The sequence below is a fragment of the Panthera tigris genome, chromosome E2, assembly GCF_018350195.1.
Source record: "Panthera tigris isolate Pti1 chromosome E2, P.tigris_Pti1_mat1.1, whole genome shotgun sequence".
Classification (NCBI taxonomy): Eukaryota; Metazoa; Chordata; class Mammalia; order Carnivora; family Felidae; genus Panthera; species Panthera tigris.
In genome coordinates, this window is record NC_056674.1 from 43,093,887 (window position 1) to 43,121,821 (window position 27,935).

Genomic DNA, 27,935 nt, shown 5'->3' on the forward strand with positions numbered 1-27,935 from the left:
ACTCAATATTTTAACAAATGAACAGACTGAAATGAGGTAGATGGATGGAGGTTACAATGCCCTTATCACCTGTGTCATCTACTTTTTACCCGGGCAGTTTGAGTTTATTGTAAAGTAGTGAGATAATTCTGATCTTATACAGGTCTTTAAAAATTTTTTTTAATGTTTACTTTTTAAGAGAGAGAGAGAGAGACAGAATGCGAGCGGGGGAGGTGCAGAGAGAGAGAGGGAGACACCGAATCCGAAGCAGGCTCCAGGCTCTGAGCTGTCAGAACAGAGCCCCACGTGGGGCTCGAACTCACGGACTAGGAGATCATGACCTGAGTTGGACACTTAACCGACTGAGCCACCCAGGCGCCCCTTATAGAGAAGTCTTAATGGTAGCATTTTTTTTTTAATCTACTTGATTTGCAAAGTCTCAGGATACACTTAAATTCAATAACAATAATAAAAATTTTAAAACTCATTACTCCGAAGCTAGGCGCAAGACTGACTTAACCTTCACCAATCCTCAACCATTTGCAACTCCACCGTGATGACAGCCAAATTAACACTTCTGAATGCCTAAATTACTTTAATTGCAGTTACAAATTTTTGATTTGTTAATGAACTTTAAAACGATCCTTAGCGGAGTTCCAGAGGCACCTCAGAAACCTCTGTTGAAACGCACTATGTCCCCACCCTCGCACTACAGAGCACCCTCTGCCCTAACAAGAAATTTTAAAACTTCTGTCTCTACCTCCCGCGGTTCCTCTCGGTGCCTAAGGTCGAGCTACTTTCAGGGTTAACTTGATTCACCCAGCCGGTAGAGAGTAAGTCCCGGCCCCGAAGGCGTTGATTGGCAGGCCACGCTGGGAGAGGCGCTAAACGCGTAACCGGGCTCTCCCGAGGGTCCGCCCCCTCCCCGCCCCAGGGGCGGCCTGGGTTTGTTTTGGCGTAAAGCGCGCGCTGTGATGATGTCACGACGCTGACGCCTGAGGATGGCGGCGGCGGCGACCCTGTCCGAGGTCCGGAGAGGGTCACCACAGCCGCCGAGACGCCGAAGACCTTGCCACCCGTGCGAGGTGAGGCGGCACGGCGCAGGGCGACGGCCCGACGGGCGGGAGGGACTGACGACCTGCGGCCACGGTCGCTTCCTGGAGCACTGGGCCTATCCCTGCCCAGGGAGCCCCGCAGGAGCCCAGTGTGCAGGGGCCTGCGGGACTGGGGAACAGGCCAGGTGGCTGCTTGGGATCCCAGGTGTACGAGGCTGGACTGGTCTCGAAACGTGCTGCTGTGCTGGGTGGCCCCGATGTCTGGGGCTGTGTGGGCCTGGTGGACGTGGTCAGCTGCCCTGCCCCCTGTTCAACCAGCCGGCGTCGGTCACGGTGAACTAAGCAGGTTGTCCTCACTGCCTTTACGTGTCCGGCACCTACTTCACACCTCGCCTTTGCGACTGAACGCTAGGAGCTGTCGGGGCAGCTGGTCACTTCCGTGTTCAGCCTGAGAAAAAGCAGGCCTGAGCCTAGCCGGGTTGCCTGCTCCGCGAACCATCATCCTTCAGTTTATAAGGGGACACTCAGCTCCCCACGCCCACTCTCCCTCCACGAAGCTGCTGAAGCGATAATTTCCACCTGAAAATTTGAATAAGTCCTTCACTGCATGAAACTGGATCCCTGGTGCCTATAGGATGAGGTCCAAGCTTCACTAGTAAGGCATTCAGGGTTCTTCATAATCTGGTAGAGGCATGACCCGGAAGTCAATACCTGGGCACTTCTACCTTCTGAGCTCAGTGTTTTAATACTTTTCTACTTTTTCATTTTTGTACTTGTAATACATTTTGAAATACTCTTCTTTACCCCACCCCTAACCACCAGAATGGAAAATTTACATCTATCCTTTAAAATCCATCTTAGATTACCTTTCCTTGGAAAAGCCTCTCTTGCTTTACAAGTAACCATTGGCTCCTCGGTCATTTTATTCATGTGACTACTGTTGAGTATATCATGTTGTGTCGCGTGATGGTGGGAGTGAGTCTCCTGTCTGCATCTGAGTGTCTGGCTGGCTCTGTGCCTGCTATAAAGTAGGAGCTGAATGGACTGGGATGGGTTGTTGGTTTTAGAACCAGATTCAGCTATATTACTGAGCCCCTATTAGGGGCCGCGATCTGAGATGAGCACAGCAAATGTGTATCTCTTGTTTGCACATGCACATGTAGGCATGTGGTAGGTGGTGCAGCCTTGTCAACTTTGATGGTCTAAAATCTCATGGGGTAATTTTTCAAGATACAGATTCAAGAGTCTCACTCTCTGATATTTTGATTCAGAATATCTGGAATCTGGTAGGAAACTGTATTTTGGAAAAAAACAAAAACAAAAAACAACACTTCAGGTGACTTTGCTCCCTAGTTGAACATCTTTGTCATTGCACTAGGAAACTGTTGGGTCTTCTTTGTCCATTGGGAAGGGCTTAGCTGTGCCATATGGACTCCTGTTAGAGTCTCATTGCCCATACTTTGGGGAGGCAGTATGATTCGCTTGAGTAGTTTGTGGTAGTAGTTTGAGCTTTGGAATCAGAAAGACTTGGATTCATTTCTTGGTGTTTGTGAGATCTTGAGGTCCTTGAAGTCCCACTTTGCTCATCCCAAAATAGCAGTAATCATGGCTACTGTGTGTAGTTGCATAGAAGAGTGGGAGTGCATATAAGATACTTAACACAGTTGGAACTCAGGAAATGGAAGACATCGTTTTTATTAATGGCTGTTCTCCCAGAGTGTGTCCCTTATCAAAAGGAGATCTCAGGAAGCCTGCTTGCTCTTCAAATTGAGTCTCATGTAGGAAGCTGCCTTATGTAATTTCCTCAAGGTAATTTCTGCTTATCAAGGAAAGCTATGACAAAACTGCTTCTCCTCAGGGCAGTTGCAGTTGGTCTTTCCCCTGGAAGAAATTTGGAATGCTGACCCCTTAGAGGGTAGGTTTGTTGCATAAGCGCTTTCTCCCCGTTTAATTGCAATTCCTGAACTTCTTAAGTTGTATAAATGAGCTAGAGAAAGTACAACTGTCAGGAAACCCGTTTGCCCCTGACACCGAGCTAGAGTTGCACCTCACTTGGAATGGGATACCCCTGAAGATCCTACTGTCTCTGGAATCTGAAATAGATACTGGGGATCTCTGTCAGTCACAAGTTCATAGTTAAATGAGTGAAGCTTTGGTTTGGCCTTCTGTTTTACTTTACAAGTGTTCACATGTTATGTGGGCGATTTTGTCCTTTTCAGAGCTTCCCGACTGTATGATATGAATGGGCTGTAGGTATGCCAAAGTACTGACCCTTGAGTTTCCAGATAGCTGAGAACAGCTGTCCCCCTCAATACCAGGGTGCATAGAGAAAATTTTGAGAAGTACAGCCCTGGAAGAATGGAAGTAATTCTGCTTGTTGAGAGCTAGAAGGAGATTTATTTATTTGAAATCCCTTTCCTTCCAAGAATCTTACTCAGTGAATACTAAGCGGATTTGTATTGGCTAGGTCATCACTGAGCTAATTCTTGGGACAGTCTTCTGTTGTCATGGTGTCTGATACGATGCTAAAGTAAAAAAATGTCGTGTTTCCATTTTGCGGAGGAAAATTATCTCAGAGGGTCCCTTTCCAGGCTACCAGTCTTGAAGTGGCCTCAAAGGGCATCATAAGAGAGACTCTTGATGTGGGACCATCTGTACTGTAAGTTCCTTGAGAGTAGAGTTTATGGCAACCTTCTTTTTGCCTGTCACAGCCCCTGGCAGGGTTCCTGGCCCACAGCAGGAGTTCAGTAAATATTTGTGGGTTGAACTTTGGGATTTTGGAAGGAGAACTCCCAGTACATTGCCAGAGTCTGTATTTCTGATGGTGGGATGGCCAGTGGTGGGATGTGTTAGATGGAGCTGGGGTCATGATTAAATGAGGACACAGCAAACTTTTGAACTTTCTCCTCTCAGCCCTAAGACAGGAGTCTCTGCCCACCAATTATTACCATGTAAAGCAGTGATGCCTAACTGGAGTCCTTGGGAAGTGGTGTCCTGAGTTACTATATTCTAAAAAGAAATCAGGGTGCCTGGATGGCTCAGTTGGTTAAGCGTCCGACTCTTGATCTTAGCTCAGGTCTTGATCTCAGGGTTGTGAGTTCAAACCCTGTGTGGGCTGGGCATGGAGCTGTTTTAAAACAAAAAAAGGAAGTCATAACAATTTTTATTATGAAATAATATTAAAAGTTAAAACTGGGCCGCCTGGCTGGCCCAGTCTATAGTGCATGCTACTCTGGGATGTCAGGGTCTGGAGTTCAAGCCCCATGTTGGGCATGGAGCCTACTTAAAAAAAAAAAAAAAAAAGTTAAAACATAGGAGTGAATAATGCACAGTGTCTTTAGACACAAACACTGTAATAATTTGGTGTATATTCCTCTGGCACTTTAAAAAATTTTGTATAATAGTCTGTACATTTCTACAGTATATATTTTTGTTAACTTTAAAAACGTAATATGTAGTGATGATTTTAAAAAATAGCTGGGGCACCTGGCTGGCTCAGTCAGTAGAGCGTAGGACTCTTGATTTCAGGGTCATGAGTTCAAGCCCCACATTGGGTGTAGAGCTTACTTAAAAAAAAAAAAATAGCATTGCAGAAATCACAGGAATATGTAAAGTGAGAAGTCAAAGCCTGCTTGCCTTCCTCCTTCCCTCCCTTTCTCCCTCCCTCCCCTTCTCCCTTCCTTCCTTCCTTCCTTCCTTCCTTCCTTCCTTCCTTCCTATCTTCCTTCCTTCCTTCCTTCCTTCCTTCTTTCCTTCCTTCCTTCCTTCCTTCCTTCCTTCCTTCCTTCCTTCCTTCCTTCCTTCTGTTCCCTTCACCCTAGAGGCAATCACCATCAAGTTTCTCTTTTACCTTTCTAGGATATTTTTTCTACATATATGTCTGTATCTTTTTTTAACCCCCTCATTGGATGTATACTTCAGATGCTATTTTAAACGACTTACTATATCACGGATATGGATCCTGGCACGAAGCCATTCAATAAAATTGACTGGTATCTTTCTTTGTCAGTATATACGGATTTACCTCATTCATTTCAACAGCTTCAGAGTATTCCATTGAATGAATGGATCTTTATTTAATTATTCTCTTACTGATGGATATTTGGGTAATGTCCATTATTATTATAAAGAACTTTGCCATGAACTTCCTTGTACAAATACACCTTTGTATACTCATGAAAGTGGTTTTATAGCATTATTTCTGAAAGTGGAATTGCTAGATGCAGTGTCAGTTTCCCAGTTTGAAAAAGCAGAATCACATAGCTCTCCCTAAGGTTGCAGAGGTCCTTGTTTAGGAGTTTTCATCTAAAGTGACAAGCTCTTTTGCCTGGTATCTCTGTTGCCCCATGATGGTTAGAAGTGTTGTTTAATAGTTCCTTATTTCTGGGATTACTGGGAGATTACTGTCTACTTCATTTTGATAGATAGTCTTTCAAAACATAGAGCATAACCTTTTACAGGTGAAAGGTTATGAAGCTTTTCTGTGGAGAACAATCTTAGGGGGTGTTACTGGAGAGGGCTGGATGCCTATGGGCCCCTGCCTTGGATAGAGCCACACACTTGGCTTCTGTGGCCAGGAAATTGTTTCAAGATCCATTGTAGGCCCCGCCCCCTCTCTCCCATGGGTCAGGTCTGGCAGCTTGTGGACAAATTTGATTTGGAGTTCAATTAACAATCTGTAAGACTCAAACAGACCTGAGAGCTCCAGCTTCCTTTGTCACTGAGGACATTTACACAGGCACTGAAAGAGCACAGCTCTCTTTTAACCACCAATCTGGTCTCTTCCTGACACTTGAAAATTTTTGAGGTTCTGAAATTGGTGCCTTGCAGCAGGTAGAAATCCAAGAGCCAGTCCACCTTTCACTCATTGTTAGCAAACATGAATCACTGCTCTGAGCTCAGCACTTTGCTGGGTGCCAGAGAGTTCTAGAAACCCAAGAAGTGGCCTCTTCCTTCAAGGGGGCTGTCAGTTCTAGTGTTCTAAGGCAATCTAGAGTACAGCAGTGAGCAGTGTGACCCAGAGTGTACTTGGAATGGAGGTTTCATAATACAGATCCTTCAGAAAAGGTCCTCAGTAAAGATTTGTTAACTCATTAGCAGAGTGGTATGAGGAAGGGTAGAGGCCTTGACCTGGCGACCTCTGCTGAGATCCAGGCACTTGCGGAGTCTCCCTTGTGATGGAAGGAGCTCTGGATGGAGAACCAGGAGATTTAGGTCCTTCCTTGGCAGTCACTATCTTAAGTGGCTGTGGACAAGTTTATGTTTTTCTCGGCCTTTCGTTTCTGTAGAGTATTAGGACAGTAGTGCTGAATGCTCATGCCCACTACCACACTCTATCCAACATGCTGGCACTCCTTGAGGAGTGCTTGGCAGGAGGTTGGGAGTTGAGGGTATGGAGGCCGACTTTAGAGAGTTCAGTTCTTTCTGAAAGATGTGTTAGGATTGGTGTCGCGAAAGGGAATAGTGACTTGTGATAGCTGGCGAGGTGTGACCTCCTGAGTCTTGTCTCACACCCTGGTCACTGTGCTGGGGGCTACACAGGAGAGCTGGGGGGCAGGAAAACACTGTGCCCTTATTCCCAGAAGTTTTGTCAGATGCCTTCCCTGTCCCCGTTTGCCTTTTCACCTGACCTCTGCCGAACGAGACTTTTACAGATGTGATTAGAGTGTGGAGCAGCTGTGATCACCTGGAGGCTGTCGGCTGTTGCCCTCCCCCTGAGCTAGCAGCCTCTGTCCTCTGCTCTTCATCTGTAGTTGGGAAGGTGGAGTATCAGCATCAGCTTATCTTTGAAGAGTTTCTAATTGAAACAGATGTGGGAGAAACTGTGTCCCAGAAAGGAAGAAGGAAGGTCAGAGAGGGATACTCCTTGGCTGTCTTAGTGCTGACTTGAGATCCCTGCCCATACTTTATTTGTTTAAAGTGAGAAGTCAGGCCTTTTCTTTTGTAAACCTTAGTTTTTCTCAGCAAGACCAGACTAGATGTGCACATTTAAACAAAAAGACCCAGTGCATATGCCTGGAAACAGTTATTTATTTTGTGAATCTAGGATTCTGCCTCACCAGGGAGAAGACATCTGAGTGGCCGTGCTGGGTCACCTGTGCTATTTGTCTTCTCTCTGAATGGTGATAGATGTTGCTTACCAGTGGTCTTGGGGATCAGGGCCCTGTATTGTGCCTCAGGAAACCTGGCCCAAGCACTATCCTCTTCCTGAGCTGCAGCCCTTGACTACGTTGAGAGTATTGTGTTTTCCCTGAAAGAAGAGATGAATCTGCAGAATTCCTGTCCACGGTTCTAATCTTTAGCCTCTGTGAAAAAGAAGCTTGTTTCTAAATGCCTTTGTTTAAACATGATTTCCTGAGCTACTGTGTGGGATCTCCTCGACATTTGGGTGAGAATTGCAGCAAATGTGGATGAGTTGATGGAGGAATCTTCCCTCGTGTGAGGAAAGATATACCTCATTCGACTGACAGTCATATCCACATGTTGATTAAAATCTGAGCCCTTAATCTGTGGTCTCCAGATTCTTCCTTTTTATCTGATGGATTGATTGATAATCGAGCTCTTGGGTATGTTTCAGTGATGAGCTTGTTCCTTGAAAGAATTAGCCACATTAGGCAGTATCACCACCTTAGAAGCAGGCCCTTGACTCACTGGAATCTGGTGGCCTCTGTGGGTTCTCTGTGATGCCCAAGTTGCCACAGCAAAACCTGCCTGTGTCTCCCTCTGCTGCCTTTGATGGGATGGCCTGCTGGCTTCTCCCAGGGGTGAGGGTGGGGGTGGGTTAGGCGTCGCCCCTTAGCTCAAAGCACCACCCGTGGTTAGCCATGGAATCTCTGACGCTGATTCTTTTCAAATGTCAGATTCTACTTCCAGTGATCCACAGTGAATGTCATATGGATGTTGCACGTGCCCTGCAACACATCCAACACTGATCTTTTCCCACCGTTTCCCAAACCTGTCCCTCCTGGTATGCTGCTGACTGTTTTGCCCAGGAGCCCAAGCAAAGGACTAGCGTGTCACCCTCTCTCCTTCCTTTCACTCTTTATATCTAGCTTTTAGTCCTTGTCAGTTCTGCTGACACCCCTCCGTCCCACCCTGCTATCTGGGCCACCACCCTCCTCCCTGGCCCTTTTAATCTACTTTGACCCTCCTCCAGTTCACTTCTTTCTAAACACAGATTGATTGCCTCTCTTTGTAAACTCTTTGGTAGTTCCAGTCACCTCCCTGGAAGGTCTTGGTTCCTCACCCTACCTTGTGCTGCTCTCCACAACCTGGTTCCTGCTGCTTCAAGAACTTGAAGCCACCCCACCCCCAGTCCTGTCTTCATACCACCAAACTGCCCATTCCCGGACACGGTATTATTCTGGGGCTCTGAATCTTTGAGTATATTGTGCTCTCTGCCTGAAACACCATTCCCACGTTTCCTCACCTGACTCATCCTTACTCGAAATTCACTGTGGGGTCACCTCCTCCAGGAAGGTTTCCTTAACTCCTGTGTCTCTCCTTATGTCTACTGTTGTTTCTCAAGCTTAACACTTAACATGCTATATTGAAATGATCTGTTTTTATGATGTTTTCTTCATTTGCACTGTGACCTTAGTGACCAGGTTTTGCTTTTGTGTCTGTGTGTGTGTGTTAAAATATAATCTACACGGGACCATGTCTTACTCATTCCTGAATCCCTAGCACCTAGTAGATGTTTGTGAGGTAAACAAAAATACATATGGGTGTCTGCCCCCAGTTCCTGGCACATGGCTTCTGAAACCCTTGTAATTTCTTAACTGATAAGAGCATAAAGAGCATCAGTTATTCTAATATTTGGTCTTTGACTCTAGTTCCTGATACAGGTTCCTGAAACCCTTGAAATTTCTTGGGTGATAGGAGTGTTTTTTATTCTAATGAGGTGACTTTGAGTGGGCCCCCAGGTGACTCCTAGACGGGAGCTAGTCACCAGAAAGACTCATGCCATGATAAGAAGCTTGGAATTTTCAGCCCTGCCTCCTATTCTCTTGAGAAGGGAGAAGAGTTGAAAATGGAGTTAATGATTGATTGTGCCCACATGATGAAGCCTCCATAAAATCCCAGTAGTAGGGTGTTCGGGGAGCTTCTGAGTTGGTGAACACGTAGATGTGCTGGGAGAGTGGTGTACCCAGAGGGGGCATGGAAGCTCCATGCCCCTTCCCACGTGCCTTGCCCTGTGCATCTCTTCCATCAGGATGTTTACTTGTATCCTTTATCATATCCTTTAATAAACTGTAAATGTAAGTAAGTGTTTCTGGGAGTTCTGTGAATCTCTCTAGTAAATTGATTGAACCCAAGGAGGAGGTTGTTGGGACCCCTGTCTGTGATCGGTTGGTCAGAAACACAGGTGATAACCTAGACTTGTAACTGGTACCTGAAGTGTGTGTAAGGGCGGGGGCAGTCTTAGGGAGCCTGAGCCCTTAACCTGTGGGATCTGATGCTACCTTTGGGTAGACAGTGTCAGAATTGAGTTAAATTGTAGGACATCTGGCTGGTGTTACAAGAATTGCTTGGGGTGGGGACTCCACACATGTGATCAGAGGTGTCAAAATGAAGTGTTCTCTGTGAAGGTAGAGGAGACACACAGAGTGAAGAAAAATACACAGTAGGGAAGAACTGTTTATTTCCTTACATAGGAGGGGGGAATAGCTGGTTTTTTCCTTTACAATGTTTAATACATGTTTGCTCTGATTTGATAATTTTACTCCTAATTCTGTATGTCATCATCAATAGGAAATTCTCATCCCTCTTCTTTCACCCATGGGGCCCTCAAGATAGAGAAGGATGGCCAGGGTAGAAGTGACTTCTGGAAAGCATTACTTCAACACTTTACCTTATCCAGGCCCTACCAGCCACAGGGTGTTAATGGTTGCAACATCTCTGTCTGGGAAGCAAATGGAGAAGCTCTTGGATCCTCATCCCAAGGAAGCAGAGTACTCTGATCCACAGCCTGAGTCACATCTAGATGAAACTGTTAGTGTCCTTTCTGAGTTCATGGTCTCCTTTGTCTCTTAAATGAAGCCCAAGATAGTTTGGTGGCTACCTGGTGGCAACGTGCTAAGGTTTGTAGTCCTAAGTTCACAGGGTTTGATTTCAGCCAGCCTTGGGTTGTGTGGCATTGTATGGTGAACTGGGGAAGTGAAAGGCCCTGGAACAAGATGTTAAACTGCCAGGTGAAGATGGTGCATTAGCAAAGTAATGAGAACCATCTAGAAAAGAGTAAGGTTAGGGCAGAGAACCAGAGTAGTGATGGTAGTGGTGGCAGCAGTTGTAGGAAGGAATCAACCCCTGCAGGAGGCTAGAGGGCGAGGAAAGATATCCATGAGGGACACCTTGGAGAAGCTGCTTTCTGAGCCCTGCTGGGTGATAGTGTTGGAGAGTTGGCTTCCAACATTCCACACCCCCGTTTCAGGAAAGATGAGTCAGAGTAATAAGAGGAATGATTTTAACATTTAAAAAAACAGAATTTCAACTAGGATAAGGGGCCCAGACAGAGTAGGGAGGAGGGTGGGGGCAGTGACAGCTGAGCCCCATGCATGTTCCTGCCCTTCATTTGGTGTTGGAAAGCAGCATGAGAATCAGATCCAGGGAGATATAAGTCAAGACCATGGAGCTCAGACCCAACCTTTCATCTGGACCCTTTACTGAGCACTCAGGGGCCAACACCATCCTCCCTTCCAGGCAACCATATTAGAGTCAGGTCTTCAGGCTACATTTATTGGGAGAATAGGTGAGGAGGGTGGCTGCTATCCTTTCAGAGCTATCTCTGGCTATGTTGACTTGCCCTTTCTTCTGTCTGCGTAGGTGTAGACGGGGCACTGCCTGCAGAGCAGGTCCTGCCAGCCTCGTTGGAGAGGATGCCCCCGTGTCCGTGATGGGCTGTGGGACAAGCAAGGTCCTTCCTGAGCCGCCAAAGGATGTCCAGCTGGATCTCGTCAAGAAGGTGGAGCCCTTCAGTGGCACTAAGAGTGATGTGTACAAGCACTTCATCACAGAGGTGGACAGTGTTGGTGCTCTCAAAGCTGGGTTCCCAGCAGCCAGTCAGTGTGCAGACCCCTGCCCTGGTGCCCCCACTGCCGGCCACACAGAGCCTCCCTCAGAACCACCACGCAGGGCCAGGGTGGCTAAGTATAGGGCTAAGTTTGACCCACGTGTGACAGCCAAGTATGACATCAAAGCCCTGATTGGCCGAGGCAGCTTCAGCCGGGTAGTACGCGTGGAGCACCGTGCAACCCGGCAGCCGTATGCCATCAAGATGATTGAGACCAAGTACCGGGAAGGGCGAGAGGTATGTGAGTCAGAGCTGCGTGTGCTGCGTCGGGTGCGTCATGCCAACATCATCCAGCTGGTGGAGGTGTTTGAGACGCAGGAGCGTGTGTACATGGTGATGGAGCTGGCCACTGGTGGAGAGCTCTTTGATCGCATCATCGCCAAGGGTTCTTTCACTGAGCGTGATGCCACACGGGTGCTGCAGATGGTGCTGGACGGTGTCCGATACCTGCATGCGCTGGGCATCACACACCGAGACCTCAAGCCCGAGAATCTGCTTTACTACCACCCAGGCACTGACTCCAAGATCATCATCACTGACTTCGGCCTGGCCAGTGCCCGCAAGAAGGGTGATGACTGCCTGATGAAGACCACTTGTGGCACACCCGAGTACATTGCTCCCGAGGTCCTGGTCCGCAAGCCCTACACCAACTCAGTTGACATGTGGGCACTGGGTGTCATTGCCTACATCCTGCTCAGCGGCACCATGCCCTTTGAGGATGACAACCGCACCAGGCTGTACCGGCAAATCCTCAGGGGCAAGTACAGTTACTCGGGGGAGGTGAGTCTGCCCTGTCTCAGGGATGTTGGGAGGCCCCTGGGTGGGGGGATATCTTGCAGCTCTTGATCAGAAGGATGTGCTCTGAGGACCATGTTCATGGGGCCAGGCAGGTAGAGAATAGTAGGATATCTCAGTTTGGGTTTCCCCAAAAGTGAGCTCTGAGACTTGGGAGCAGATCATTTAATTGGGATATGATTCCAGTAAGCACAGATGAAGGGTGGGGAAGGTAAGGCAGAAAGGGAGGAAGCCACTAAAGGGCATATGAAGAAGTAGACTTCCTGGGGGCCACTGGAACTCCCACTGGGAGCCCTGTGAATAATCACATGGGACATGCCTCAGAATTGTACCACTGAGGGACAAGAAGGTGGGTGGGTGTTAATACACTGACTCCTGTATGAGTCGAGAATTTATTAGGGGGTGGGGCATTAAATCCCTGGCACTTCTGGGCTGTCCTGAATGCCAGCTAGTGCTGGAGAAAATCTTCAGGCAAAGAAGCAGGGAGATGCAGGCACTGGCACTGGGAGCTGTCCACATGCACAGGAGCAGCACCGTAGGCGCGGGCCGGAGCACATGGGACAGGGCAGCCACAACATCTGCTCCACAGGGACCTGGGACAAGCTAGCGTGACCACGCCCTGTCTACAGGAGCCGCTGCTGCTCATCTTTTCCCAGTTTTGCCACACAGCCCAGAGGATTCTGTGCACCCAGACATTCCAGTTTTCTAAAGAGAAGCCAGAAAATTTGATTGTAAAATGTTGGAATCCATTCACATGTTTACGTACTATCTTCTGTGCCAGCAAATACTAACCTGCAGGCCAGATTCAACCAGGAGTTTGTGTCTTTGGATCCACGGATTTCCCTGATACCTGAAAAAAATCTTCTAGGTTTCAGTACTGGTGGGAGCTGAAGGAAGGTGCACAAAAAGAAAGAGTTGGTTGGTTCTTAGGCAGGATGCTGACTGGGTAGGAGAGGAGGCTGACCATAGGCACCACCAGGTGCTACAAGCATAATGGTGGGCTTGGGAAGGTTGTGAATAAAAGAATATGTGATGGCTTAAATAGGAGGTGAAGTAAGCTTTGTAGGAGAACAGGATTCTGCCAAGGCAGTGAGGGCCCCTCCCCAAGTTCCCCTGCAGAGTGCTCCCCATGGTGTTCCTCTCAGGCTTGGGCCTGCTGACTGCTGTCCATGCCTCCTGAACTACCCATGTGGAGGGGAAGGAGCTCTGGGACCAGCTTCCTTCTGAAACCTAGCTTTCCTTCCAAGCACTTTGGACTGGGTCCTCTCTGGCCCCAGCCAACTGGTCCAGAGCAGCATTTCCTGCAGAAGTTACCCCAAAGCCTCTTGCCACTTTGTCTTCAGTGTTTAATGTCCTGTGCTCCATCAATTCCCTATCAGCTTCCAGATGTGGTCGTGGGGTCAGTCAAGGACTTCCTGTGAGGTTGGGGGCTGGCATTCCCTAGGGGGATTTCCAGGTCACATGTCAGAGTTGTATGAGGAAGGGAGGGAAACCTTCATCTTTAAAATATACATCTATTTTTAAAGTTTTTATTTATTTATTTATTCATTCATTCATTCATTCATTCATTTATTTATTTAGAGAGAGACAGACAGAGTGAGCACGGGAGGGGCAGAAAGAGGGAGAGAGAGAATCCCAAGCAGGCTCCACACTGTCAGTGCAAAGCCTGATGCGGGGCTCGAACTCATGAACCACAAGACCATGACCTGAGCCGAAACCAAGAATTGGATGCTTAACCAACTGAGCCACCCAGATGCCCCTAGAAGCCTTCATCTTTAGACCAGCTCTGTGCTGGCCACAGGCGAAGGAGAAACTGGGGCTTTCTCTAGCTCTCTCTTAAAGTTTCTCACATCTTCTTTGCACCAAATGGATTCAACAAAACAAACCCTGACTGGCTGGGAAGTGCAGGCTGTGATGGTGTGGTCGCAGAGGACACCTCATTGCTCACCCTCTGGGCCAGGTTTCATCACTGGCCAGAAGACCCAGCATCCACCTGCCAGAGACAGTGTTGTGCCAAGGCCTGACCTGGCTGCTGTGCACTAGGAGCTCTGTGTGATGCCAGGCTGTTAGGGTTCTTTCTGGCAGAGAGAGTAGTGGACTTAGCTATAGCAGAGAGGGAGGTTTCCCAAGAGATGTTGACGAAGGTGTTGACTCTTTCAAAAGCCTGTAGGTTTGCCCAAGAGTTCCTGATTCTGGCAGTTATCGATCAAGCAGTTTATCTAATTGGAGCTTGCAGTCTTGCTAACTGGCTGTTGATTATCCGTGTCTGGGAGAATGACAAATGAATGTAGTGAGGAATAGACTCAGGCTTCCTGCTCCTTCTGTAGCCACAGGACTGGGTCCTGAGCCTGCTTCCTGCTCTGTTGGAATCACAGTCTGGGGCTCCAGTGTGTGTGTGGCAAGGGGAATGGGGCACTGTCCAACCTTGCCTCCCAACCCCTCACTTGAAGCTGAAAGCATGAGTTCCCAGTTCCAGAGTCAAATTCATGGCCAACCCTGATAGCACCTGTCTATTACAGTAGACAGATGCCATCTGACTCCAAAAACTGGTTCTACCACCATCTACAGAGAGTTGTGGTTTGGGTGGGATTTGTCTGGGGTATTTCCTGGGTGGGGAGGTCTCATCATTAGAGCAGGTGCTCTGAGGTGGGGACCAAGCATCTCTCTGTTCCCCTGGCCATTGCCTTACCCATAAGTGCACCTGGGGAAGATGCATAGAGACATGAAGTCATGTTCTCCATCCCCATGAAGATTGAGATTGCCTGGGGAGAAAGGACTAGGAGTAGGAAATGGCCACAGAACAAATCCTTGTTGGCAGGCACATGCCAACACAGGGCTTGGGCAGTCTGGAACGTGAGCTGTGTGGCTCAGATCAGGTGGCTGGACTGGTCCCCTTTCTTTGGGCTGGGCCCTGCTCCCACCCTCAGTCCAGTCATCTGTCTTCTTCTGTGTGATGGTCATTTGCCCTTCTGAAGGCCATCTAAGTGAGCAAGGCCCTGTGAGAAAACCTGTCTGAGACCATGTCATGTTAAGGGGGTGTTTTAATCTAGCTTCTTCTGCAAATGAAGGACCACCCACTTTGAGCTCAGCAAGGTTTGGAGATGTGCATTCCTCACCTGACAGTAAGCTGCATGGTAGTGCCTTTCTAGGGGCATTTTTCCTGCCCCCCTCCTTCTAGTAGTGGTGTTGTATGTGCCTACCCAATGTGCTTATTTCCTGAAGCCTATGTCTTTGCAGCCCCCTGTCAGGCTCAGTGGTTTCTGTGGACTTTCTACAGGAGGTGAGCTTTGAGAAGGAGGAGGCTCAGAGAAAGGGACATTGCTGATTGTGCTCAGAATAAATGGGAGATTGTTTGGAGGTAATGGAGTACAGGTTGATGAGGCTGGGCCAGGCCTGCCGTTTGCTATTGGGAGCTCCATAATTGCAGAGGCTACTTGGGGATTGGAAGCATTAGGTGTGAGGGAGTCCTCTGTGTTCTTGGTAGTAAAGGGGGAATGCAGCAGAAAGTATTGTGAGAGACCCGCAGGAGGAAGGCTTACTGGGCGCTGTTGGAGTAATCCCCGTTGGGGATGGGGGAACCTGATGTCCTGGGGTAATTGGGGCAGATCAGCGATTCCAGAGAATGAGCTCCACTATGGTGTGAACCATAGTGAGATGAGAGAATCCTCCTGCAGCTCTGTAGGAGCATCATCTTACAGGGGCAGATTGAGAGACACCTGACTGCCCTATGGTCCAAAGAGTATGTAGGCTTCTGCCTTGACATCCCCGGGTGGGGCCCAGTGGTGGAGGGAAATACACCAAGTGCCTGGCTCCTACCCCACAACCCTGACACTCTAGATACTCAGGCCATGGCCCTGGCCCCACTCTCTGCCCCATTTCCTACACACCATAGGCCCAAGATGTTTGCTCCACTCACTCCACGTACTAAGCTCAGGCTTTTCACTCTGCTCCCACTGTTGGCCGTAGAAACTTGACCAGCTCTAAAAGGTTCAATTCAAAGATTGCTTCCATCAAGAATGGTGCTGTGTAGTGCCTACTGAGTACCAGACACAGGGCTAGGGGTTCTGTATCCAACATGTTTAATCACAACAGTGCTGCCAGGTGGGTGTAATGCCCCATTTTACAGATGAGGAAATTGAAGCTAGCGAGGTTAAGTAACTTGTCCATGGTCTCACAGCTAGAGGGTGGCAGGCCTGGGATTTGAATCCAGGCCATCTTGGTGTCAGAGTTCTTGGCTTTTCCATCCCCACAGTCTATGTTCTTTGACATACATGTCTCAGCATGTTGCTGGAGTCTTTGTTTCAGCACTTTCTTGGGCTGTTGTTTGTGGACATCTCTTAGGCCTGTAAGGTCCTTGAAGACAGCATGTGTATCAATACTTATGTTCCCGGTACTTTTCTCCTGGCTTCTCCTGAGGGAAGCACTGGTGGTCAGTGATTCCCTGGGAAAGGACCCAAAAGTGGCTGGCAGGCAGACGGGGCAGCCCCCTATTCTGGGGGCTGGACTCCAGGAAAAAGTGAAGAGCCTGCTGGAGATGTGTCTAGTAGTCTGTGACCAGACCTGCTTACAAGCAGCTGCAGGAATCTTGGAAGAGGAGGGAATGCTGGGAAGGAGACGGCTATGACAGATAATTTTGAGAAGAGAAATCTGCATTTTCTCTGGGGACCAGAGGTGCCAGAGTGGAGAGGGCCAAGCCAGGGTCATGTGGGAAGTGATGGGAGACACATGTTGGCCAGATGTGAAGAAGGCCTGTGTTGAGTGTGTGAGCAGTTTGAAGACACAAAGAGCCACCTCGAAAGAGGGAGCTTCTTGTCATAAGAGATTCCAGAAGGACTGGAGCAGTTATTTCTAAAGGAGTGACACAGAAGGTGAGTCATCATCTGTTAAGACCCATGCTAGAGGACTGTTACAGTCCCACTGACTTGGAGATTCTATGATTGACTTGATGTGAGATGTGATGTTGCCGGCCTAATGTTACTGCTTTTCTCAAGAGTTCTATTCCTAGAGTAAGGACAGACGAAGAGGCTCTTGTGGGATTGATGGCAAAGTGGTACCATCAGCAGCTTTGCTGTCTGCCTCATTTGGCAGCCTTTAATTGTTGCCCTCTGCTTGGGCAGTCTTTGAGCTGTGGGCAAGCCCAAGTGACTGCCCCACGAACAGCTGGGCTGGGGCAGAGGTTCTTAGAGTGCCTTGTTCAGAGAGAGAGTGCTGCCAGGCAAGGGACAGAATCTTGGTGGGAGAGGAAGGCCACTTGCAGACCCAGCGTGCTACTCCCTGGGGGATTTTGTTGGAGGGAGGTGGCTTTTCAGGGATGGCCTCTGGGCTGCAGTCTGACTACCCATCCACGTGGCACCAAGGGGCAGGCGCTCAGGGGCGTGAGTTGGACCATCTTGTAGTTCTGAGAGCCCTACTTCTTTAAATGACCTTAACGCTTGTCATTCAACCCTGGGATGTTGAAGATAAAAGGAGGTATGGGGAATGTGCCATGTCCTGTTGCTCTGTAGGTGAAGGGCATCAGTGCCTGTGAGGGGGCTGATCATGCACCTGTGAGGGGGCTGATCATTCATATGCCCTGATAGATAGCAGCCAGCTGAGTAGGGATAGGACTTGGCCCAGAACCATGGAGAGGACTTCTCCAGGGATGTGGGAGAGCTGGAGACTGGATGTTGTGTGCAGGCAGCAGATGAAATGCAAAGAGGCAGGTAGCATGTTTCCAGGCTTGGATTCTGCTGGCTGTCTTTAACTGCCTCACATTCCCACCTCCAGTGTGGATGGGGGCTGTGACGGGCCATCAGTTCATCACTCTTCTCTTGCTGCCTCCTGCTCCCAGAGTAAGTGGATGGCTTTCCCATGTCTGTCTCAATAGCTGACAGCACAAGGAAACACAAATTGATTTAGAATTCCTTGCTGTGAGGTATCTCTAAGGCCTTGCTCCTTGCCTCTCTGCTGGTGGCTGTTGCGTGCCAAGAGCTGAGTGATGGTGCTGGCTCTATGCCAGGATCCCATGATGCCCCCATACCTGTCCAGGAGGGATCCCTCTGGAAGGGCTGTCCCTACTTCACCACACCTCCTGGTACGCAGTAAGTATTCAACAGACAAGTCTCCCTCCTTAACTGTAGGAGCAGACGCTGGCAGTCCAGATCCCTGACTGGTCACTGGAAGGTGATATGATTTGGTCTACTAGGTGAGGGCCTTACTGGACCCTCACTGGTCGCTGTGCTTGGAGACCTTTTGGAGGAAGGCAGGGGTAGCTTCCTCCTGGTGGGGGCAGGAGGCAGGCTTGGAGCGGAGGGGGGCAGTATCCCCTTCCTGTGCCACCTCTGGTCCACCGCTCAGCTCCCTGGAGCTCTCTCCTCTAGGCTTCCCTCTGCCGCTGCTGCCTTGGTTACACAGTCCCCAGAGAGCAGTTCTCTCCTGTGGTGGCAGAAACAGAGGCCCATCTCCTACATTGCTGCATTCAGCCACTCCTACCAAAATGCCTGGCCCTGACCACCTCCAGCTTCTCATTAACTCAGGGTCAGATCCTCCTTTCATCACTGCTGTTTCCCACCCCCGGCCCCACCGAGGCCTCTCCAACAAAGGGTTGTTATCGTGGGTTGTGTTGGAGCAGTGCCTGGTGTGTGCCATCCATCCCCTCCCTCTCCTGCTCTTCTCATTGTCTGTCTCCACCTGGATAGCTCTGCGTGCTCACAGGCCCTGTCGCTTCTAGGCTCTTGAGTTCCTCTGGGAGCTGCCACGGCTGTTGTCTCTCCCACGATCTGACCTCTTTAAATCCGCTGACGGCCTCCCACACTCATCCCCTCCTGCCCCCACTGAGGCGGAAGCATACTTGCAGGTGGATGGGATGGCTAAAGATGACCTGGTCCAACCACTCCCCACCGGCCATGCCTCTCCAGACTCTCCTTCCTTGGTCAGTTTTCCATCTCACAAGGTCACTCTTCTCGTGCATGCCTGCCTGGCCTCAGTTCATCTGTCTCCCATAGCAAGTATGGTGCCCAGACCTGAGCTTTGCTTCAGTATGGCCTGGCCAGCTTGGAGCAGAAGTCTCCTTCATCTCTTCACTCATCCTGTCGTTCCATGTTGTCCAAGTCCTGTGTACCCAGGGTTCAGGGACAGAGTCTCAGTGTGTGTTACATGCTAATAGCCACCAGGGCTCCAAACTGTGTCAGAAATTAGAATGGGAGGAAGTTTTTTTGTTTTGTTTTCGTGTGTGTGTGTTTTTGTTTTGTTTTGTTTTGTTTTGTTTTGTTTTGTTTTGTTTTGTTTTGTTTTGTTCGGAGCCCAAAAGGGGTCTCAAACTCACAGGACTCTCGAGATTGAGACTTGAGTTGAGATCGAGTCAGACACTTACCCAACTGAGCCACCCGGGTGCCCTATGTTTTTTATTTTTTAAATGCTTATTTTATTATTTTTGAGACAGAGTGTGAGCAGGGAAGGGGCAGAGAGCGAGAGGGTGACATAGAATTTGAAACAGGCTCCAGGCTCTGAGCTGTCAGCCCAGAGCCCGATGTGGGGCTTGAACTCGGGAACAGTGAGATTATGACCTGAGCTGAAGTTGGATGAAGTTGGACACTTAACCGACTGAGCCACCCAGACGCACCCCCCGCCCCTTGTTTTTTCTTTTCTTACTTTTTTTTTTTTTTTTTAAAGAGCCAGGTTGGCCTCAGCAAAATCTGTGAGTGGAATTAAAAGAGACCACTCAGCAGTATGCTCTAAAATCCAGAACCTTCCAGGACTGCTCCAAGACATTATTAAAAGCAGACAGCACTTGGTTGCTGGCACAGGTTGCCAGCATCCCCCTGATTCCAAAGTGAGCACGTAGCATCCTTGCGGATTCTTGAGTTGTACCCTGTCTCCCTCCTGTCCCTGTCCTTCACTTTGTGGACTCTGGGCAGGGACAGGTGGGGGTGCAGAATTTCACTTTTTTTTTTTTAAGTTTGTTTATTTTGAGAGAGACAGAGACAGCATGAGCGGGGGTGGGGCAGAGACAGAGGGAGACAGAGAGAATCCCAAGCAGCCTCCACGCTACCAGCTCAGAGCCCGATGTGACGCTTGATCACGAACCATGAGATCGTGACCTGAGCCGAAACCAAGAGTCAGGATGCTTAACTGACTGAGCCACCCAGGCGCCCCCAGGATTTCATTTTGTTACTCATTTCAAGTTTCAGAACACAGCTTTGCTAACCTTTAAGTTGTCACGCCTTTTCTTGTTTTATTTTTATCTTCATTCTCTGCGTCTTTTTAAAATTCTATTATCTTCCTTCTTTTTCTCCCTTCAGGCTCTCTCCCCTAAGGTCCTCTTTCCTGCTGCTCAGCCCCCACCCATCCCCTGCCAGGTCCTAGGGTGGTGGATTCTGTTTGGTGTGGAAGCCCAGGCACCAGGATGGTGAGTGTCTTGACCAGAGGAAGGGGTTGCTGGCTCCACTGCCACACTATGTCTAGCTCTGCCGAATTTTTCAAAACACTTCGCCTCATGGGCAATGTCAGAGTGTGCTGTTTTTGTCGTACTAATAGTTCTCTTCTCCTGTGTAAACCCAAAGCTCCATTTCCCAGAAACGTGCTCTTTTCTCTGCTATCGTTCAGGCCCACGTAAGTACAGGAAGGAGGCCTTTGGGGGTGGGAATACTGGCTCTGAAAATACATCTTGAGACAAAGCTGAGGGAAGATTGAGTCATGGGAGCAAAGCCCAGGCTTCTTTCCTCCCTTCATTCCCCTAACAGCTCTAGCAGCTCTTGCAGCTCTTTGGTGAGGCTACCTTCTCTGCCAGGGAACCTTCCCAAGTCATCATGGCCTAGAAAAGAACCCATAGAGGTCAAGAGGTCAAGGCCATTTAAATGTTAGATGCTATGCTTCTGTTTCTCACATGCAGCCAAGTGAGGAAGAAAGCTGGGAAGCCGTGTCCTTAGAATCCAGGACTTTAGCAACTGGAAGACACTTAAAATCCATTGCATTTGGCTCCTTCATATATTTTTCTAAGTTTATTTATTTTGAGGGGCTCCTGGGTGGCTCAGTCGGTTGAGCGTCCGACTTCGGCTCAGGTCACGATCTCGCGGTCCGTGAGTTCGAGCCCCGCGTCCGGCTCTGGGCTGATGGCTCAGAGCCTGGAGCCTGCTTCGGATTCTGTGTCTCCCTCTCTCTCTGCCCCTCCCCCACTCATGCTCTGTCTCTCTCTGTCAAAAGTAAACATTAAAAAAAAAATTTAAGTTTATTTATTTTGAGAGAGAGACAGCACAAGTGGGGGGAGATGGTGGGGGGGCAGTGAGAGAATCCCAAGCAGGTTTTGTGCTGCCAGTGCAGAGCCTGACATGGGGCTCAAACTCACAAACTGTGAGATTCTGACCTGAGCCAAAACCAAGAGTCAGATGTTTACTGACTGAGCCACCCAGGCGCCCCTGGCTCCTTCATATTAAAAGTGAGGAGGCTTCTTTTCTCTAAGGTTGCACAGAGAAAGTAGACCTAGAATGTCTAGAAGCTCTAGAAGTCTCTGGGCTTTCAGCCTAATGCTTTAATTTGTCACCCAGATGCCATCCAGAAAAGCCAGGCCTTTCTTTGCCCTCACTTAAGAGTGGTCAGACCTGCCTCTCAGAGGGAGTCTAGGGCAAGGCCTGTGAGCTAGGTTTGCTTCTGGAGGAAAGCAGCTTCCTCCTCTCTCGGCAGTCTGGGCCAGAGAGCTGCCTTCATCCTTTGTTCCTTTAGCCCTTGGGCTTAAGGAGAAACCATTGGTAGTGTGGCCTGGGCAGTGTTCTTCCCAGGCCCTGTGACATTAGAGCTAGAGCAAGTAAAAGGGGCTGGGGAGGAGGGAAGTTCATCCTCTGAGCTGGAGTGGAAAGTCCTTTCTGATTTTGTGCTTCCCTTTAGAGGGAATGTTGGATTCTGCTGCTGAGGAGTGACTGGTCCCTCAGAAACAGGGGATGAGGAAGGTGAAGTTGGTAAGGAAGTGCTCTGGGAGAGTTCCATCTATCCCTTTTTGGCTTCTCTGCTGTTACAGTATCAAGAGTTGATACCCTAGAGGTGCCCGGCTGACTCAGTAGAACACGTGACTCTTGATCTTGGGGTCATGAGTTTAAGCTCCAGGTTGAGCCCAGAGCTTACTTGGGAAAAAAAAAAAAAAGGTAGGTACCCTAACTGCAAGGGGAGGAGGACTCAAGGGCCACAGACTAGGGAAAAGGACAACCAGCTTGATGGTCAGAAACAGGGTGGAGGTGATGTCCCTCCTCCTACAGTCTCTCCTTATCTTTTCAGGACAGGGCCCAGCCCTTCACACACACAGCTCATAAAAGGCTCATGGAAAGGACAGTGTAGGCTCTCACCCTGGGTATTGAAGCTGCCCTAGGCTCCCACAGCAGAGGGAGACCTGAATCTGGAGGCATGGCAGACTGACATTTAACATTCCCTTCCATGCCCCATACTCTCAGTCAGTCCAGAAACAGGTGGAAGCCTCTGGGAGACTGGCCAGGTGGTACCTGGGGCCTGTCCCTTCTGTCAGCCACCTGAGCCTCACATGTGTCCCTGACTTGACTCCAAGTTTACTGAGGTGAGAGTTCTGTTCTTTACCCAGAGCCAGCAGTTAGAGCTATGGAAAGTCAAAGGCATGACTGTTTATCACTATTCTCTTTCTCATGCCCACAGTGCTACCCAGCCAGACAGTCATGGGCTGACAGACATACTCATGGAGCTCTAGAGGCCCAAGTATGTTGCGGAAACAAGTGGGTTGGTCTGTGGGTTTTGAAAGCTTTCTTAGGAGGTACTGAATTGGACTTGACCAGAAGCATGGCCCTGGGTGAGTGTGGAGTCTTGCTTTTCCTTGCTGAGTACTGTTGGAGGCCTCAGCAGTGCTCCCAGGGGCGCACTGTTCTGAAGGGCAGCCTGAGCCCCTGTCTCACTGTAGTGGGGTGGGTTGAGGACCACTTACCTGCTTTTGGCCTGCCTGACTTCCTGCCGCAAGCCTCTCAGGGTATGAGGGTTAGGCCGGGTGCCATTGGCACAGCCTGATTCTCAGGTCAGGATGGCTTAAGTCACATTGGCTTGGGGGACCCACCTGGTCCAGCTGCTTATAGCTCCTGAAAGATGGGGAGAGCCAGGGCCTGCTGAAGAGGGCCGGGCTGGCCCTTAGATAAATGAGTTCATTGGCATTCTGCACACGGCTGCGTGTACACAGTAATTGGGGAGGCAAGCATCTGGGGGAGCAGAAGGCACAGATCAATCTGGCTCACTTTTGTCACTAACAGGCTGGCCGCTCGGCGAGCAGCAGGGGTCGATGCCTGGTGTGAGCATGTGTCACTCTGGAGATGAAAATGCTTAAGCTCACAGGATGGGTCTGGTGAGAGGCCAGTCTCGGACTGCACTGGACTTGTGTGGAACTGCAGGGGTCTGGCTTGGTCTGGCTGGGTATGGATGTGAAGTGGGGGTGTCTCTGACCCATCTATGTTTAGGTTCCTGGCTTGTGAGTCCAGCTTCACCACTGTTTCTTTTGTCATCAGAGGAGTTGTCCCTCTTCTCTCTTGGCTGGACCAAGGGGGCATGGGCAGAATCCATGTCCCAGCCCTGTTTGGCTAGCCTGGGCTGCCAGTTCTGTCTTTGGGCTGTCCCACCAGTAGGCCCTGCTGAGCCACAGTGTATTTCTCAGTGATTTTCTTTCTCTTGGAGACCAGAAAGGCTGGTAGGGCAGCACAGGTATTCCCATGACCCAGTCTGTTCAGCTTCTAGGTTTTGCTCTGTCCGTCGGGGGCCCCATTATGCCTTTCTTTCCATTACTTAAGTGAGTGATCGGGGCTGCAGCGAGTGTCGGTGGTTTCGACTGGCTGGCCCCTCACAGTGGCTTCTTGTGTTCAGATGGCAGGAGCAAGACATGGAGCTTTCTTGAACCGTGAGCCAAAAGCTACTGTGGCAGCTGTGTAGTCCAGTCCCCCTGCATGTCAGCCTCTGTAGCGGAGCCCTGAGCTGCGCGGGCCTGCAGGGAAACTTGGACCAGACTGTGTGTGTGGGAGGGCTGTCGCTCTGCACCCCCTCACTGCTCTCAGCAAGGTATTTATGGGCTCCCCTGCCTGCATATCCTGAGGCCCTGTCTTCCTCCTGAGGGCTCTTGTCTCCCCAGGAATTGCTGGGAGCTAGCACATTGGTGAGGAGGACCCTGTTAAGTGATTGTTCGGTAATGTGATCTGTCATTTTCCACCAGTTCAGTTTAGTAAAAGCTGAGATTTGCCTTCCAAAAACCAGGTTAGGGTAGCAACTGCAAGTAGTCCCCACCCCTTCTTCGGGACTTCAGAAGAGTGTTCTCCTTGGTGCTCCCCCTCCACCTCCTGTATGTAAGTGGGGAAGGGTACGGGGAAAGAATTGGAGGTCAAGGGAGTTGAACTGGGGGAAGCAATAGTCAGTGTGTAAGTGTATCTGCTGAATGGGCATACAGTTGCCCTGAATGTGGGCTCTTAGATTTTCCTGAACCCCCTGGAGATTGAGTTCAGTTGTGCCCCAGGGCAAAGGGCACCATAAAGTGGAACAGGCAGACCTCATTCGGCAGGAAGGAGGGTGACGGTGCCCTTAATATCCCGGCCAAACCTGCCGTAGGCTCAGCAAAGGTCCTACTTGCCTATTCTTTGGGAATATCAGAACCCATGCCAAAGTGCTCCCAGAAGACTCAGGCACTCAGAACAGTTCTGTGTCTACCCTCCTCCAGTAGAGGGGCTTGAGGGCCTTGAGAGCCTCTGTATGCCTAGCACCAGGCACTAGGGCTCGTCCAGCTTAGCTTGGTCTAATGGGAATGAACAATGAACTTGAAATCACTGGAATAATTGCTTAGCTCTGGGGGCTAAGAGGAAGCCTGAGAAAGTGTCCTTTACCCTGAGAACCTGAGGATTCAGCCAGGTGAAGACAAGCTGTACAGGCTGAGTCCCTGAGACAGACAGCTGCTTGGTGTATGGCTGAGGTGAGGCAGCCACGGGTGTTTGTAGGAGATCAGGCTTTGTGCAGTTTCTCTGAGGACAGAATGTACTAAAATGAGGCTGGTCTAGAGCACTGCCAGGCATCCCCTGTGTGGTTTAAAGAGGTCGTGAAGACTGGAAAGAAAGGCCCTGGTCCCACCTATCCCCCAAGAGCTCCCTGCCCTCTCAGCAGATGGAGAAATCTAGTTGCCTTGAATTGTTTCCTTGTCTCCCCATGGCTGAGGGGTGGAGGCTGATGCGGGGAAGGCAGTGGTTGCCCACCATCACTCTGTCAGATGGAGAGAGGTGGGTCACCTCTTAAAAGACAAGGAAGTTCCCTGCTAAGTGGCCTGATATGGACATCCAGAGTTTGGAGCTTAAGTCTGGCTCAGGATATGGTGGAAGGTTTGGGTCATTCTCTTTAAATCTTCCTGAGTTATAGTGATTTGGGGGTAGCTGGGGGATCTTGACGGGGACCACCTTCCTGAGCCAGGCTTCGAGTCCAGATACCTTAGAAGTTTGCTGCTTGGGGGAACGGGGGAGAACAGGTCTTTCTCCTACTTGTCAGATGGACTCCTTACCCAGAGAACAGCCTCTGCTTGGTGGCCTGGGCCAGTGTTGGGTAGGAAGGGGAGGTCCAGAAAGAATGCTGTACTTGGGAGGAGCTGGGCAGTGCCTCTCTCTAGGGGGAGAGTGCTGGAATGCTGCATAATGCTAAGTGCTATGGTGATGGCATCATCAGGATGGGGAGAGCAGTGTTGGGTGCTCCCGCTCTAATGCTTGTTCTTGGCCTCTAGCCCTGGCCCAGTGTGTCTAACTTGGCCAAGGACTTCATTGATCGCCTGTTGACGGTGGATCCTGGCGCCCGTATGACTGCACTGCAGGCCTTGAGGCACCCGTGGGTGGTAAGCATGGCAGCCTCTTCATCCATGAAGAATCTGCACCGCTCCATCTCCCAGAACCTCCTCAAACGTGCTTCCTCCCGCTGCCAGAGCACCAAGTCGGCCCAGTCCACGCGTTCTAGCCGCTCTACGCGCTCCAACAAGTCACGCCGTGTGCGTGAGCGGGAACTGCGGGAGCTCAACCTGCGATACCAGCAGCAGTACAACGGCTGAGCTGCTGGCTACGGCGCAGACATCCCGTGGTCCCAGCTTGGCCGTGCATCACTGTGCCATCTGGCCCTGATGCCCTCTCTGGAGATAGGCCTGTATGGCCGGCAGCAGGTGAATGGCCCTACCCGCTTCTCTTCAGCAGCCCCCATCCTCATCCTGGGCCTGAGCCTGGTGTGACCAAGTGGAGGGAGCCTGGGGACATGTGAGCCCTCTGAACTGGCACCGGTGCTCCTTTTGGTGGGCAACTGCTCTGCTACCAGTTGGGAAAAGGGCAGGACCTGGCCTCGGGCTCTTTCACCCCTTGGCTCTTCCCCAAGACCAAAGAGGCAAGCTGTGCCAGGTAGAGGGTGTCCTGTTGTCCCAGGACTCTTTGGGACAGTTACTTCTGAAACCCTCTTTCCTCCACTGAACCTTCATCTCTGGCCTCCCACATTCCATTGCATCCTGATCTGTAACACAGAGAGAGGCCCAGGTAGGCCCAAAGCTTGTGTCTTGGCTGGACTCCTAGCTAAGTCTAAACAGTCTCCCACCTCTCACCCAAGATCTCTCTTCCTTTGTGGTACCCCCAGAGGCCCCTCCTGGACTCAGGACTGGCTAGAACCTCTGGTGGTAGGGCCATGGCATAGTCCTTGGCCCTTCTGGACTGTGTGGCCATGTTGGTAGCAGGCTTGCTCCAGGCTCTAACCTCTCTCTGACAGTGGGAGGGAGAGCTCCTGCCCACCAGCCCATTGCTCTCAGTGCCTTCTTTGCAGAGCCCACCATCACTTCTTTCTCCCCCTTGGATGCCCATTCTATTCCCTGGGTGCCTCCTTCCCAACTGTGGGGGATTAAAGGGAGCCCCACTGCTGCTACCTGGGGAATGGGGGCACCTGGGCCAAGGCACAGGCCAGGGGCTTCCCAGGGAGAGTCCCATCAATATTCCAGTGTCAGCCCTGGTTCTACCCTTGGTACTGCCCAATGTCCCTTCCCTTCAGGCTCTGCAGTGGCATAAAGGCGCCATCTAGTGTCTGGCATGAGTATGGGCAGCCTGGGAATGACCACTGTACTCACCCTTCATCTTCTAGAGGAAGTGGGAAGGAAGGAGCTGCTGTGTTGAGGAAAGGTCCCAGGCTGCTCAGCCCTCCCCTTCTGCTGAGCTTCTGCACAGCTCCAGTTGGAACTTAGCCATACTGTGTGACCTGCCTCTGAACCCTGAGTGCCTGGGGCCCTGGCCTTCTCACAGCTGGCCTTGCTTGGTCCAGCCTGTCCTTGCTTCCTTTCACAGCATTACCTGTCCAGCCTGGGCCCTGCCGAATCTTAGGTTGGAGGGAGCTCCTGCAGGAGGTGGGTGGAATTGGGTGGCTGCTTTCCCGGAGGCCTGAGCCAGACCATCCCCGTGTTAGTCAAGGTGCCTCCCCACCACCACAAACAAGGCTGGAACCCAAGTCCCCTTCTTTCTCAGCTGCTTTCAGTGGCAGGAAAGGAGGTGTGGCCCAGCTTTAGCTGTAGCTAGATTGCAGGGCCTCTGCCAGCAGGGAGAGATTGGCCCTCACTCAGTTTTTCCCAGTGGGTAGCCTTGGGCCAGGCCCTCCTCTTTCTGCATGTGCCACCTCCAGTGGGAAACAAGGCCAAAGAGAACACTCTGGGCCAAGTCGACTGCCTTAAACATTCCCTCCTATCCTCAGTGCTCCTGGCACAAGGCAGCAGAGAGCCCAAGCCCTGTGGCCTCAGAATTCCCCTCACTTCCCCAAGTGCCTCTGGAGGCCTGAACCCTGGGGATTTATTTCCTCTCTTGTCCAAGATAGGCCTGACCCTAAGGGTAGGACAGAGGGAGGTTGGAGACATGGGCCTTTATGCCATGGACCGTAGATGGAGAGTGTGCAGTTATTTATTTTGTGTACTCAGTTTGTAAATGTATCCTCTGTACTCAATAAACAGGCTGCCCTCCCCAGGGAAGGCTGCCCATCCATTCTGACAGCCCAGGCTCCTTGCTGTGGACCAGGGGAGGAGATACCTGCCATGCCAG

At 50.3% G+C, this 27,935-nt stretch overlaps 1 protein-coding gene across 3 annotated transcripts; it reads left to right on the forward strand.

Annotated features, from left to right (window-relative positions):
- The first annotated feature begins 977 nt into the window (after positions 1-977).
- On the forward strand, positions 978-27,886 carry PSKH1 (protein serine kinase H1). 3 transcript variants are annotated; one of them, XM_042970756.1, is made up of 4 exons: positions 9,889-10,117; positions 10,860-11,886; positions 20,181-20,287; positions 25,616-25,756. In XM_042970756.1, exons 1-4 carry the CDS (start codon positions 10,071-10,073, stop codon positions 25,665-25,667), a joined length of 1,233 nt encoding a protein of 410 aa, XP_042826690.1. In that variant the 5' UTR covers positions 9,889-10,070; the 3' UTR covers positions 25,668-25,756. The 3 variants fall into 3 exon arrangements, with proteins under 3 accessions (XP_015396603.1, XP_042826690.1, XP_042826689.1); XM_015541117.2 differs by lacking the exons at positions 9,889-10,117; positions 20,181-20,287 and adding an exon at positions 978-1,064 and having other exon boundaries at positions 25,616-27,886; XM_042970755.1 differs by lacking the exon at positions 20,181-20,287 and having other exon boundaries at positions 9,892-10,117; positions 25,616-27,886.
- Positions 27,887-27,935: the final 49 nt, after the last annotated feature.